At 33.3% G+C, this 14,312-nt stretch overlaps 1 protein-coding gene across 5 annotated transcripts in view; it reads left to right on the forward strand.

Moving 5' to 3' along the window:
- Positions 1-14,312, forward strand: part of LOC140444074 (serine proteinase stubble) — a 100,939-nt gene that overhangs the window by 22,311 nt on the left and 64,316 nt on the right. For 2 of the 5 annotated variants that reach the window (XM_072535703.1, XM_072535704.1), the window contains exon 1: positions 1,711-2,092. The exons of 2 other annotated variants lie outside the window; for them this stretch is intronic. In XM_072535703.1, the coding sequence (XP_072391804.1) occupies positions 1,903-2,092 (190 nt within the window). In that variant the 5' untranslated portion in view covers positions 1,711-1,902. Of the gene's footprint in view, positions 1-1,710; positions 2,093-14,312 lie in introns of those variants that run through there. One more of the 5 variants, XM_072535707.1, reaches the window with a different exon arrangement.

Consider the following 14,312-nt stretch of genomic DNA (forward strand, 5'->3'; position numbering starts at 1 on the left):
TGCAATAAGTTGAATATAATTGTGTACTTAATTTTCCATTATTATTTCGTAAAGATGTTGTTAGTGGTGAAGTATTGGTATTGGATTTCAAGAGGATTAGCTATATGCAAAAATTAAATTTAAAAATCAATCTCAGAAACAAAATAATTAAAAAATTTGCAAAAAAAACTTATTATGTAGATTTTTTTCTATAAGGGGAGAAATAATACCTTCTAAAGGAAAATGAAGCATGAATACAATGTGTTAATCACTTTATTATATATAATAACATATATATAATAATATTTGAAGTTAAGATTACATTAAAATCTCGATCTTAAAACTATACTGTAGTGTTTTTCAGGTCTCTCCAGGTTTCCAGGGCGACCCGTAGGAGAGTCTACCTAAAAAACACTACTTTCCGGTCTTTTTCTTGTTTTGCTTATTCCCATTATGAGTTTTCTGGTTTTAATTTCTACAGCACTTTATTCTCTCAGTCCCCTTCTATGAGGTCTCTATCTATCATAGCATTTACTATGTATGTTTTTCATCTTATAGCTGGTCTTTCTCTCCGTCTTCTTCCGGTATATATAGCGATGTAATAAAAATATCAGAAATGAAAACAGAGACCTTCTGACGAACCTCTGCAGCATGAACGAAATACGAATTAATAATACATTTTTCTCTCACAAAGAACAACATACATACACCTTTGAACAGTGTGGGACAAAGATCTATGATATGACTATATTCTGCCTAATAAAAACACTTATATCTGATAACAGAACACCAGAATATACCACAAAGATAAAAGTCGAAAGCTTACAGGATGACTTTCACAAGATACTAATTCCAAAAAAGAATAACCGAAAAAAGCAGAAACACATATATTTATGACAGAAAGTGATGGAGTCGAAGATAGCTGGCGAAAATTAGGTCTAATATCTTCCTCTCTCGCCAAGCCTCCAGCCTCGGCCAAGGAAGTTCTTGGTGAAAGAAATATAAATAAAAATTAATTCTCTTTGCATTTAGAACTCCATAGTTTCTTACAGAAGTTAAAGAAAAATGTAAAGAAAAAAGCTTACCTGAAATACATGTCAGGTTACAAAACACAAGAGGCATACCATAATTACAAGAAAATAAGAAACGAAACACAAAAAATTAATCACTGGTAACGCTTTTTTAAAGAAATGTTCCATTTTAAAAAAACTCTATGCAGAGGAAGAACAAATGACGCTCGAACTGAAAACAACAGAAATTACCACAAATGAAGAACTTAATGTAAATGTACAGGAAGTTCGAAAAATACTTGAAAACTTAAAGAACAGAAAAGCAGCAGGTAAAGACGGAAAATATATAAATATATATATATATATATATATATATATATATATATATATATATATATGTATATATACACACAATTATAATAATATAATTTACATCATTTACTTACTATAATAAAAGCTTAAAAATATAAATGATAAATAAAAAAATATAAATAATAATATAATAAGTTTTCTTAGTGTTTAAAAACAATGGTATATTTTATTTTTAAAATATATCCGATAAATTATACTAAAATCTAACAAAAAATTAATGTTACCACAAAAAGTGCATAAAATCTCTATTTGCTCCGCCTATGTGCAAGCGCCGTTGGGGAAGCCACCAAAAAACTATAGCTTTCACTTGTCGCAATTGCCTCTTCTTCATGTAAACAAAGAAGAACGCTTAATGTGTCTTCAGTTGACCGTACGACTTCCTACACTCAGCAAAGTCCCCATGAGCTGCGAGCTCGGTACAAAAAATCCAACAACTATGGACGAAATATGCGTGAAATCGAAACCAACTTTTTCTTAGCATTCAGGTCAATCAGATATTAATTACGAAAGGAAGAAAAAATCGCTGTGAAGTGCAATCCTAATGTCGGCGACGGTGTTTAGTTGTGGTGTTTTTTGGAGAGCCGCTGTTCTGGTGTTAGTTCTTGTGATAAAAGTGAGGACGGTGCCCAATGAAAGACAGGCTCAGGAGTTGCTGCTTTTGGATAACTTGGGCAAACGGGGAGGCGTATCGACTAGCGATCATGGGACTCTTATGGATATGTTGGGGAGAAGTATGTATACAAAAAATTTTCAAAATAAAAATATTTATGATTAAACAAAACAAGCGAAATAAAAAAATCAGCAATTGCAAAAAAAAATCAGCAATTGCAATAATAAAAAAAACTATATTAATGTTTTCACAAATTGTTTGTTGAATACGTATTTCTGCCAAAAACACAAATTTTTGAACATGTCACGTGCTTATGGTCTAATCTATTATTATCGTGTTATAATTTTCCCTTTATTAATAGTATTAATAAAATAGCACAGTCTGGTTAAAAGAAAGGTCCAAAAATGTTTCGCAGATATCTGAAGCTTTTAAGACATAAGTGGGGGTTACTAGATGACGAATAGATGAAAAAGTACTCATATTTTTACCTTGCGTTTTTCCAAAATTCGTCAATAGTCCCTAACTTCGTTCCTATTGATCATAGAAGGTTTTTTTTTGAGTGAGTTTGAAGTGAATTTTTTTACCAGCTATCCAATGGTTGTACGTACAAGTCTGTACATTAAAAAATATACCAGTTATTACAATTGTTTATAAGTAAAAAACATACCCCATTTTCAAACGTTTATTTTGTAAATAATTCCGATGAAAAGGCCATTTTCATTTAACTTCTGAGATAGTTTAAGTCTTAAAGAATCCTTTGAAATTTGCTAAATGTGTCTATCATCATTAACAGAGCAAGTTCGCTAGTTTAAATATTTAGCCTTAGGGATAAATCAATTTTTAAAATCAACTTTTAAACTATTTGACCGATAGGGGGGAAATTTCGCACAAATTTAAAAACGGTAATTCCTCGATGCTCAAATGTATTAATTTTATCGATGCTCAAAACATTTTATTTTGTTAATAAAAAAATTAATAAAATTTATAAATTAGTGCAAAAAACTGCTTGTTTGCAAATATCTCCGTAAATTATTTATCAATTTTAATTTAAAAAACGGGAAAATAAAGATATTCTTGATATAAAAAAATGATATAAATTTTGTTTATGTATAATATAAGGGAAAAAACTTAGTAAAATATAGACAAAAAATCAAATTGTGATCATAAATTGTTGTTTAAAAAATACGCAAGGTAAAAATACGAGTACTTTTTCATCTATTCGTCATCTAGTAACCCCTACCGATGTCTTAAAAGCTTCAGATATCTACGAAAAATTTTGCCACGAAATCGATGATTTTTGCATAACCACACTGGGCTAAAAGGGCAAATTTATATTATGTATATTATATCTTGAGTCTTACACTTTTCCCAAACATTACTGTAGTTAATTATTATAATATTGCATTTTGATAATTGAGAGCAGTAATAAAAATAAAGTCTTTAACTTTGTACATTTTAATAATCAAAAATTTATAAATCTGGTAAGCAAAATGTTTTTTATTATACCATAACCAAATTTAAGATTATTTATCCTATAAATAAACATTTATTATTTTAAATTCATATTATCTATCGTTAAAAATTCTTAATAGTCTAGGCAGGATCTGTTTTAAATTGGACATTTTCCATAGAAGTCTATTATTTTGCTGAAAATACTTCAGGATGTACCTTATATAAATAATTATATAATAATTATATAAATTGAATAAGATCTGAAAAATATTGAATATTTTTTGTTTTTTGCGACCATATTTTCGTCTACAATATTTTCGTTTGTTGTTTAAAAATAGCAATAATTGAATCAAAATTCTGTAAGTGCAATTCAAAATAATTGCATGAGTTTAAACATGGCATCAGGATTCTTTGGACTCCCTTGGAGGGAACTAAAAAGGAGAATTGTTAATAGCCGCGTAAAAATCTCTTGTTCCATCGTCACTGCTAGATATCGCAAATGAAAAGAACATTGTTCAACATTTTAAAGAACTGCAAAAATACATTTTTACGGCTACAAGATGTGAGGTGCGGTCAATGGCTTATAAATTAGCTGAACAGTTAAAAATCAAACATAATTTTAATAAAACAATTCAACTGGTAGGCATCTATTGGCTGCATTTTATTTTAAATCGAAATTCTAAGCTGCCAATAAATAAATCCGAGGGGAAAATGTCACAAAGTATTTTGATTTGCTTCAAGATATTTTAGTAAAAAATTTCTTTTTTAATAAACCTGATCATGTTTATAATATTGACAAAACTGGACTTCATTTAAATAATAAATCCGATTATGTTGTGGCCGGAAACGGCTCTAGAAGTCTTTCTAATGTTACATCAGTAGAAAAAAGTAGAGACAATATCCGTTATTACTTGTTGCAATGGAGAAATCATATTTCTTCCATCTGCATTGTTTTCAAAGGTAAGAATAAAAACCTGAGTACAAAGATGGTATGCCCCTCTATCTGTCATCCATATGTCGCAGAAGTCAGCTTATGTGACGGGTAAAATCTTTTTTTTTTGCTAAAAAATCATTTTCTTCTCAGAAAACTACCAGAGACAGTATTACTTATATTATATGGTCACAGTTCTCATTGTAATTTAGTTAAGATGTTAGAATTTGCAGAACACAATATTATTTTACCATTATTATGCATATCTAGTCACAAAACACAATATTTGCAACCGTTACAAAGAGCTTTTTTAAGTCATTTAAAGCATTTTATTACACTTCATATAACGTATTTATAAAAGCTATTTCTACAACGAAAATAAACATGCCCGCATTTGGCAGCCTTTTAAATGGAGCTTGATCAAAAGCAGTAACTGTAAGCAGTGGGATCTCCGGATTTCGCGCTACCGGTATTGTATCATTTAACTCTCATATCGTTCCAGACTATGCGGTGTTAAAAAATGTTCAGCCTCAGACGGATAATCCTTAACCAGGCTCGTCCCGTCAGGTACCTAACAGAACGGTTAAAAATATTCCCCATCCAGGCTGTTCTCATCAGGCACCTATAAGAAAGGTTGCAAATAGTTTACAACAATCTTCTTATCAGACATTAACTAAAAATGAAAAGTAAGTTACTGAATCGTGAGTCTAAGCTGAGAATCTACAAAACAGTAATTAGACCAGTGGTCACATATGGATGTGAAACGTGGACCCTCTCAACCACTGATGAAAATCAACTGAGAATATTTGAGCGCAAAATACTAAGGAAGATATTTGGACAAACCCAATGCAGCGATGGTTCGTGGAGAATTAAAATGAACTACGAGCTGGATAAACTAATGCAGAGCGCAGATATTGTCAGATTTGTAAAGTCACAATGACTAAACTGGCTTGGTGACCTAGAAAGAATGCCAGATAATCGAGCTGTAAAAGTAGTCCAGAGATGGAAGCCCCAAGGAAATAGAACAAGAAGAGGGCTTCGTAAAAGATGGATGGGCGACGTAGAGAGGGATCTTAAAACCATGAACACTAGGCAGTGGCGAAGGAAAGTATCCGACAGGGCAGAATGAAAGAACATTTTTAAGCAGGCCAAGACTCACAAACGGTTGTAGCGCCATTAGAAGAAGAAGAAGAACTAAAAATGTTTCTCTTGGACCTGCAATATTAAATATCTCTTTATCTGACTCGCTAGAATTTAAGTTTAAAAATTATTTTATATGGGATTACACCACAAGTGATTCTAATAAGAATTACATTATACCTTTGTTTTTCGATTTATTCGATTTGCAATCCGGAAATCGGTTTCAAAAAACATTTAAAATAAAAACTATTAATTATCTTAATATTGGAGATATTATTTGTGGCTTATTCCCATTTAAATATAAATTTTATTAATTATCTTTACCAGTAAATGTAAAATGTAATTCCTATTACAATCAATTATTGTAGTTTAATATGGTTTAATCACATTATAAAACAATATTTAAATCGATATAAGAAATGTCTACTAAAAGCGATTTATCTATTTTATTTGAATGGTAATATTCAACCAATTTGACATAACCTAATTGCATACATATACCTAATGCATAAATGTTAAGATCAAATGCCGTTTTCAGCCAATGTGATGAATGCTAGAATACTTTCAGGCTGACTTAAAAAGTTAGTTCTCATTAAATAGTAAAAAAACGATACATATTTCGAAAATGGGCGATATGCTGGTGACCAAGACACGTTTTGTCAATTTTTGCAGTAACTGGTCAGTTATCAAGTCAACCATAAGCGACTAATCTTTTTCAATATAACGTTCTTAACTTCATCGCATTTAAATTTCCATACGGGTACATTCATTTAGAAAGTTACATTTAGTACTCTGTATTTGCACCAATTCTTCCGGTTGTTTGATTGAAAAATGTGTGAGACCTAGTCTCACGCCTTTTCTACTTTATTTTTCGCTCTTTTTCCATTGTTTTTTCCTATTAGTGGTATTGATATAAGAAAACTTTTTAAATTTCTTGTTGCTTTCCATTACGAGTAGTGGGTGATATCTGTTGGCGTTAGTATCTAAGTAAGTATCTTTGTATATATTGATTTTTTGTATACCTTCTTTTTTTGGAAAATTTTTCCTTTAGCTGTTAAAGGACAGGATTATTTCAACGCTGACTGGTTAAAATCTTAAAGATGATATTTATGCAGCTCTCTGTATGTTTTTTTGCAAAGTTAGTCACTGACAACTCTATATCTGCAGTTGTTTTTAATATTTTAAAACTTGGGACTATTGCTTCATCTAGAACTTCGTAAAATTTTTTTTAATTGGTCAAAAAAAAAACATCCAAGAACATGTCTGGACTAGGTGTAGCTACAATTAATTTATTATCGATTTATTTTGTGATATAGACGTCAAGAAGATCTGGTATCTAATTGGTATTCTAAGGCCAATTTATGAATTAAGACAATGTTGAATTGAATTTAATTGCTTACATTCTTTAGTGGTTATAATTTTTGACTCCTATCCCATCATTGTAATCCTGTATAAGAATGGTAATTCACAAATCTTAAAAACTAATTCAAACTTATTCAAAACTGCAAAATCAAAACACCAATATAATTAACATGAGCGGCTTACCATATAGGACAAGGTTAGCATATATGGACAGTTGGAAATGAAAAAAAAACTGATAGCTTAAAAAATTTAGATATGGAAAATTGAAGGGAAATAAAAATATACAAGCAGAGCAGCTCATCATCGCACAGGACTCTGAAGACCTTAGTTACATGAAGCAAAAACTATTAGACGAGTTTACAGGGTGGGTTTTGGAACTAAATATGGAAAAAATATGTACATAAGTATCGGAGGAGATCAACATAACCTTCTCGTAGAGGAAAATCAAGAGTGATGAAAACTATGTGACGACTACAAATACCTAGGAGTATAGATCACTCAGGACGAAATAGGGAATAATACAGGACGGGATAATACACAGGGAAGGAAAGGCATAGCCTTACTGAACAGCGTACTGTGGGATAAAAACATCTCTAAAGAAAATAAAAGAAAAATATACAACACCATAATAAAAATTATCACAACATATGGATGCGAAGTGTGGCCCCTAAAAGACAGAACAGAGAAAATGCTTAGAGCAACAAAAATTGACTTTTGGCGCCGCTCGACGGGAATCTCCAGACGCGACAGAATAACAAACGGGAGATTCCGAGAAATCATGGTGGATACACATAATATTGTTGATGACATCAAAACGACACAACTCAGATGGAGCGGACACGTAAGGAGAATGCCGGAGAATAGAATACCAAGACAAATTCTTGAATGACAACCAAGAGGTAGGCGGAGACCAGGAAGGCATAGAAGAAGTTGGAGAGAAGGAGTTGATAAAGAAATCAGGTAAAGAGAACTGGAGGACGATCTATGAAACGATAGAATGAGATTGGAAATCGGAAGACGTCGAAGAACGTTGAAAACCGACATTTTTCTACAATTGGAAACGGCAGCAAAACAGGTTGGTCTAGTCAATAACAAAGATAAAACCAAATACATGTTGGTCACTAAGGATTCTATAGCAAATGAGAAACAAGAAACAGCGTTTGGAAGTCATATCTTCGAACGTGTTGACAGCTTCACATACCTTGGCTCGCTAGTGACTACTACCAATAAAACAAGCGAAGAAATTAAAAGACGAATAAACCTTATAAATAGAGCATACTATGAAGTTCAAAAACAATTTTACTTAAGAAATATCCACAGAAAAACTAAAATTATTATATAGAAAACATTGCTGAGTCGACTCACATACGAAGCGGAAACATGGACTCTAACGCAGAAGGATGTAAGAATTCTGGGAATATTCTAGCGTTAGATATTCCGCAAAATATTTAGAGCTATAAAAGATTAATGTCAGTGGCGCAAAAGATTTAATTTTAGATTATACCAACTCTTTAATAAACCAAATGTCGTAACGTTCATTAAACCACAGCGAGTTAGATGGATCGGACACATAATACGAATGTCTGACAATATGATTCAATATGATTCAATATGGCAACACGTTGCCAGAAACCGAACAGAATGGCAACTAATCTTAGAGCAGGCTAGGATACACAGAGGGTTGTCGAGCTAAAGATGACAATAAAACTGATAGATAGATACATCTAAAAACAAAGATTTTTAAAGAATGTACATTTTAGTATTGATTTATGATGCAGAAACTTAAAGACAGAACAGTGATACTGCATACATGAAGTAAAACTGTGCCAAATACGTGGGGAGAATGCATAAAATTAGGTGCACTTAAGGCATAATGAATTGGCGTCACATATTTCAGGCATATGGAGTTAGGTGTTGACCCCAAACACCGTGAACAAATGATGTAAAGAGGATTAAAATCAACTGAATTTACACGGCACAATTTCTAAATGCTACAGACTGTGATAGTGATGACTTGAATGTCTACCATTTATTATTTTCTGCCATATCTACTCTTTGGTTATAATTTGTATATAAATAATGTCTAATTTACCTACTGTTTATAATAATCTTTGCTCTTTTATAAAGACTGTAAGATGCTCTTTATTCATTAATTTATTAGCTGTTCTACTTCAATGACTGTACTAGACCCACTAGTAAGCTTTTTTGTCTGTTCATGCACATCTCTCAATTTTTTCGTTCATTTACCTTTTTAATGTGATATTTCTATACTTCTGTTTTTTGCAGTTATTCTTAGGTTTACATGATTCCTTTTTCTTTATATATTGTCTTATATTTCTTTAATAAAAAGTAATTTCTTCTCAAGCAAAATTTCTTAAAGTAAGTAAGATATTTCATCTAAAATGCTAATTAACTACAAAGTTAACATTTATCTACACAAAGATAAACATAAGCTGTTCTTAACATTTCCTCTGGCCGCATTAAATTTTCATCAAACTTCGAGTGTTGATAAGTCTCTCGAAGTAGGCAATATAAATTTATAAAGTTGGTAACGTACACTTTCTCAAAGATGAAACGGATTCGCTCGAAACATTTCCCATCATTTCACATTCATTATAATTATTGTCGTATAGAAGTTTGGTTAATCTCGGAAAGATTCGCGTGACTGGGAGATAATTAAAACGAGAATATCTGAACGACCGTTAACAATGATAGTTTCCTATTATTTCTATTTATTCGATGTGAATTTGCCAAAAACTGGTACAGAAGGATGTTAATGTATGAGACAACAATTTTGGGAAATTATATCAAAGATTTAATTAAATAAATGACGAAATTTCACTGAAATTATAAAACTAGTTAATAGTTTTAGATCTTGTCATAATATGTCAATTTTCAAAAAATTTTAGTGGATTAAGTTTCTTATTGCATCATAATTTAGTAAAAAAAAATTTCCCAATCTAAAGAGTTTCTGAGATATGTCTCTAGGAACATTATTCTTCCCCATTATTTCCCTGGCAGTATATAAGGTTTCAGGTATTATTGGAAGAACTGGAAGCTACACGCTATAAAGACACTCATTGTAATCGCTGTATGCTGTAAACAATATTACGGAACGACTGTTGTAACAAAATTTAAAAAGATCTGTGAACTCTGAAACATTTGTTTGATTCATTGCTTATTAATGCGAGTGCAGATATTTATACAAACCCATTAATTTCACCAAGCTTCAATAGCGGACAGTGGATACCTTAAGAAGATGTCTACAGAACTAGGGGAGTGTCCTCTAGTAAGTTGTACCGATGATATGGGACGTGTAAATTTGAAAGAAGAAACGTGAACAATATAAAGAACTATGGAAGCATTTAAGGAAGAATAGGAGAAAATTACTTAAGTCGTCTATGCCTCGTAGCTAGTTATCAAATCTATCTAAACCCAGACAAAACACAGGCTGTAATGTTTAGTCACAGAAGAAGTGTACCAAACCGTGAAATCACAATTGGAAACACCCCAGTAGAATGGACCAACCAGGCTTAATACCTAGGGGTGCTATTAGATAAGAAACTAACGTTTACTGAGCACATAAATCAACAAACATACAAAGCGAAAGCGTTGAAAAGTCAGCTCTCAACACTTATCGGAAGAAGAAGCAAACTGAGATTTAAAACAGGAAAGAGATACAGACGACCCAAAATCAAATAGTCAGAGATGCACTAAAGATACCAAAGTAGGTACCTTTGAGATATGTATACAGAGACTAAGGACAAACAAGAATCCTACGCACGCTAGATGAGAGAGCATATGAAATATTTAACGCACTAAGAAACCACCCAAGCAGAATGTTAAGAGAGCTGACTAACTACAATGAAAAAATCAGGACGGTACACAGAAGACCAAAGCAACAGATAGCTGGATATAGGGAGAACTCAAATGAGTAAATAAAGAGCGAGATGGTCGCAAAGAGGACGAAAAAGAAAATGCAGTCAATCAGAAAACACGCCAAAAAAACTCTGGCGAGGGGGACGTTTCTCTTTTAGGTTTTTAGGACTCTGGCGACAGGGTACGCTTTTAGGTTAAGAACAATATACACGGGGTGTGTGATGGCCGTATACACCTGGGAACGCACACTCCAATACACGCACACTTTAGGATAAGGAAAAATGGAAAGAATTGTTGCCCAGGCATTTTATAGTCCCGAAGCACCAAGGAAGTACAAAAAAAAATTGTGTTTTCTGATTAAATTACTTAGTTTTAATTACTTCTGATACTTCCATTATAGCATCTCAACGTAAACATAAACTCACAAACTCAAATATAGAAGGGGCCCGTCAGGCCTTCTATATACCGCAACGTGGACTAGGCCCTTAAGGCAGATCAAGTGAAATGATCTATTCGCGAAATCCGAGCACTGAGGTCATGTGCGGCATACATGGGCTTGGTGGCCGGACCCCACTCGGATGCTCAGCAGGCGAGGAGAACAAAATTTATTTTGCCAAATCGGCGGCTGAGTGGCCGGGCACACACTCTTTTCCGGACATGGAGCCATCAGCTCAGGCTGGCGGCTCCATGGTCGGAACACACGCTTTTTTTCTTTTTTTCTTTTAGGGACTCAAGTCCCGACGTAAAGTTAGAGTAACTTTTATAGAGTCAGTAAAGTAAATAGGGAGAAAAGCCTACATGTGGCTACCCCTACAGTTAGGTGGCTTAACCACAGTCAATAAAAACAAAGGGTGTCTCATTACCCAGGGCACCTTAAGTAACGTTCAGATCATAAGCCTCCTCACGTAAGTCAGACGATGAGGAGGGGTGGAGCAAAAGCCTGGGGGTCAGATAGGTACCACTTCGATTAGCGAAGTGTGACCGGTTTGATCTTCGGACATGTGGATCCCACTCTTACAATGGTATACACATCTTCCTAGGGGCAGGGTTGATCACTGCGTGTGTGTGTGTGTGTGTGTGTGTGTGTGTGTGTGTGTGTGAGCTAGTTATCATCACTGAATGTCTTTTTTAAGTTTCAAGTTCACCGTATAATGCACGATTTTTTGGAATGTAATAAAAAAATATTTTTAATTGTATTAAGGTATAAACTTATGCATAAAAATAGTAAAAAAATCTAGCTTTCAAAAAACATTAATTTTTTGACAAATTTTGTTCTATCATATATAATACATAGCGGAAATTTTTTATAAAACAATATATAAAGTATAATATGTTATAATAACTAAATATCTCAGTTGAATGGCATTGATGAAAATAATTATTATTTTTGTTCAGGCAAAGATATAGTTCACATTTTGAACATTGAATATACGAAAAAGAGGTACACTTTGGCATCTTGCATCTCTGTCTTGTGTGTTTGTACAATGGCCAGTGTGAGTGACCATCAAGCCTTATGTCTCTTGGAGAAATATACGTTGTTATTGTTAACCTTTTTTTTCTGCTATTTCTTTTTCAAGATCTGATGGCCTTCCTCTCTTCAGTCAACGATTACTTCCAACATTGCATAAGTTTCATATATTACTCTGCCTGCTTTTCTCTGAAACATCGACTATAAAGAAGCCACGAATTTACAAGCGTCATATCAAGAAGATGACAGAATAGCCTTATATACCACTTTTTTAATTAAATTTTGATTTTGTAGCGTTCAATGAGGCTATCCATGAGGTCCTCCCCTCCCATATGTTGGTTATATTCCTGAACCCACCTAGGGCATTTAATGTTGATTTTTTGCTTTCTTTTTCTATTAAACCTTTTAACATTTCCTTTCGGAAATTATCCAGCATATGTTGACAACAAACAAACAGTCCTGTTGTCTCTCCAGGCCACTGAACGATATTTCCACGCTTTCAAAGTCACACACATACTCAACTGAAGTCCCACGATCCATTTTTTTTGCTTCACCTTCAGATGGCAACTTACACTTTGGAATACGGTTTCATCTAAGAGTACCTAGGGAATATATACCTTTGTTAGCAAGATAATGAAGTAGAGGCAATGAAGTACAATAGTTGTCAAAGTAAACAGCATAATTCTGATTTTCCGGGATAATCCTAGATAATCTGACAACTACAGTGGCACTTGCTCCTAGGTCTAGTTCATTTACCTAACGATTCCTTCTATCGTTTTATGTACCAGTGTATATTTCGAAATTGTAGGAATATCCACTAACACCGCATAAAACGAAAAGTTTGAATCCCCACTTGTGGGGTTTAGCAGTCATGTATTGTTTCATACAGTGCCTTCCTTTTGAGGCGCACATTTGCTCATCTACTGAAAGCTTTTGTTTCAATGGTATGCTTTGGAATTTGTTATTCAAATGATCGACAAGGGGCCGTAATTTATGAAGACGATCTCGATCCACATAATTTTGATCCAAACTCGTATTGTCGTTGAAATGTATACATTTCTTGATAAATTCAAATCTTTTCTCAGTCATTACGTTTTTTATTTGTGGATAGCCTAGGGTATTGGACCAATAACTACGACAATTAGGTATGTGAACTAGAAACATATATAAGAAAAAGATGCAAATTCGTAGGTATTGATGTATATCTACGGTGGTCAGTCCAGCAGGTTTATTCGGATTCCTTTGAATAACATAAGTATTTGACTCTGATACAATTTTTTCGATCAACTCTTTGTCAAAAAAGTACTTGAAAAAGTGTAGAGTATTGACAAATCCATTATAGCATTAGGAAGGTTGGTATGTCCTCTAAAAGTCTTAGCAAGTTCATCAATGGATAGGTTTTTTTTCTTTCACAATACATTTTTGGTTCGAGTAGTGATTTGCTTAACCTCTACATCGACATCGATGATAGTTGACTCCTCAATAGGTTATATTTGTTGGTCTCGAAACTCTGTAAAAGTAACATCATCTTCAAACTCTACTGGTAAGCTTTGAATATCAATATTCTCATCAGGATCTAAGTTGGTCTCATCTCTAAAACATTCTTCAGAGTCGCTATTATCCAAGTCGTCATCACTCCAAAAATTCCAAAAATTCCAAAAATTTGTTGCTAACTTCTCTAATTCACGCTCCGATAAAGCTCTTTTACCATTCATAATAACCCTGTAAAAAACGCAATGTATCAGATCTGATATAACCCTAAAAAGAGTCGAATGTTGAAGAAATTACTTGTAAAAATATAAATTAGCTTAATCTTCTTCTTCTTAAAGTGCCTATCCGTTCCGGATGTTGGCGATCATCAAGGCTATCTTTACTTTGTTTATTGCAGCGCGGAACAGTTCAGTGGTAGTCGTGTTATACCACTTTCGTAAATTTTGAAGCCAGAAAATGCGTCTTCTTCCGGTCCTCTCTTACCATTTACCTTCCCTTAGAGAATCAGCTGGAGAAGGCCGTAACGTTTTTGATTTCTCATTACATGTCCTAGATATTCCAATTTTTTAGTTTTGACGGTCATGAGAATTTCACATTCTTTCCCCATTCTACGCAGGA

Source organism: Diabrotica undecimpunctata, chromosome 6, assembly GCF_040954645.1.
Source record: "Diabrotica undecimpunctata isolate CICGRU chromosome 6, icDiaUnde3, whole genome shotgun sequence".
Classification (NCBI taxonomy): Eukaryota; Metazoa; Arthropoda; class Insecta; order Coleoptera; family Chrysomelidae; genus Diabrotica; species Diabrotica undecimpunctata.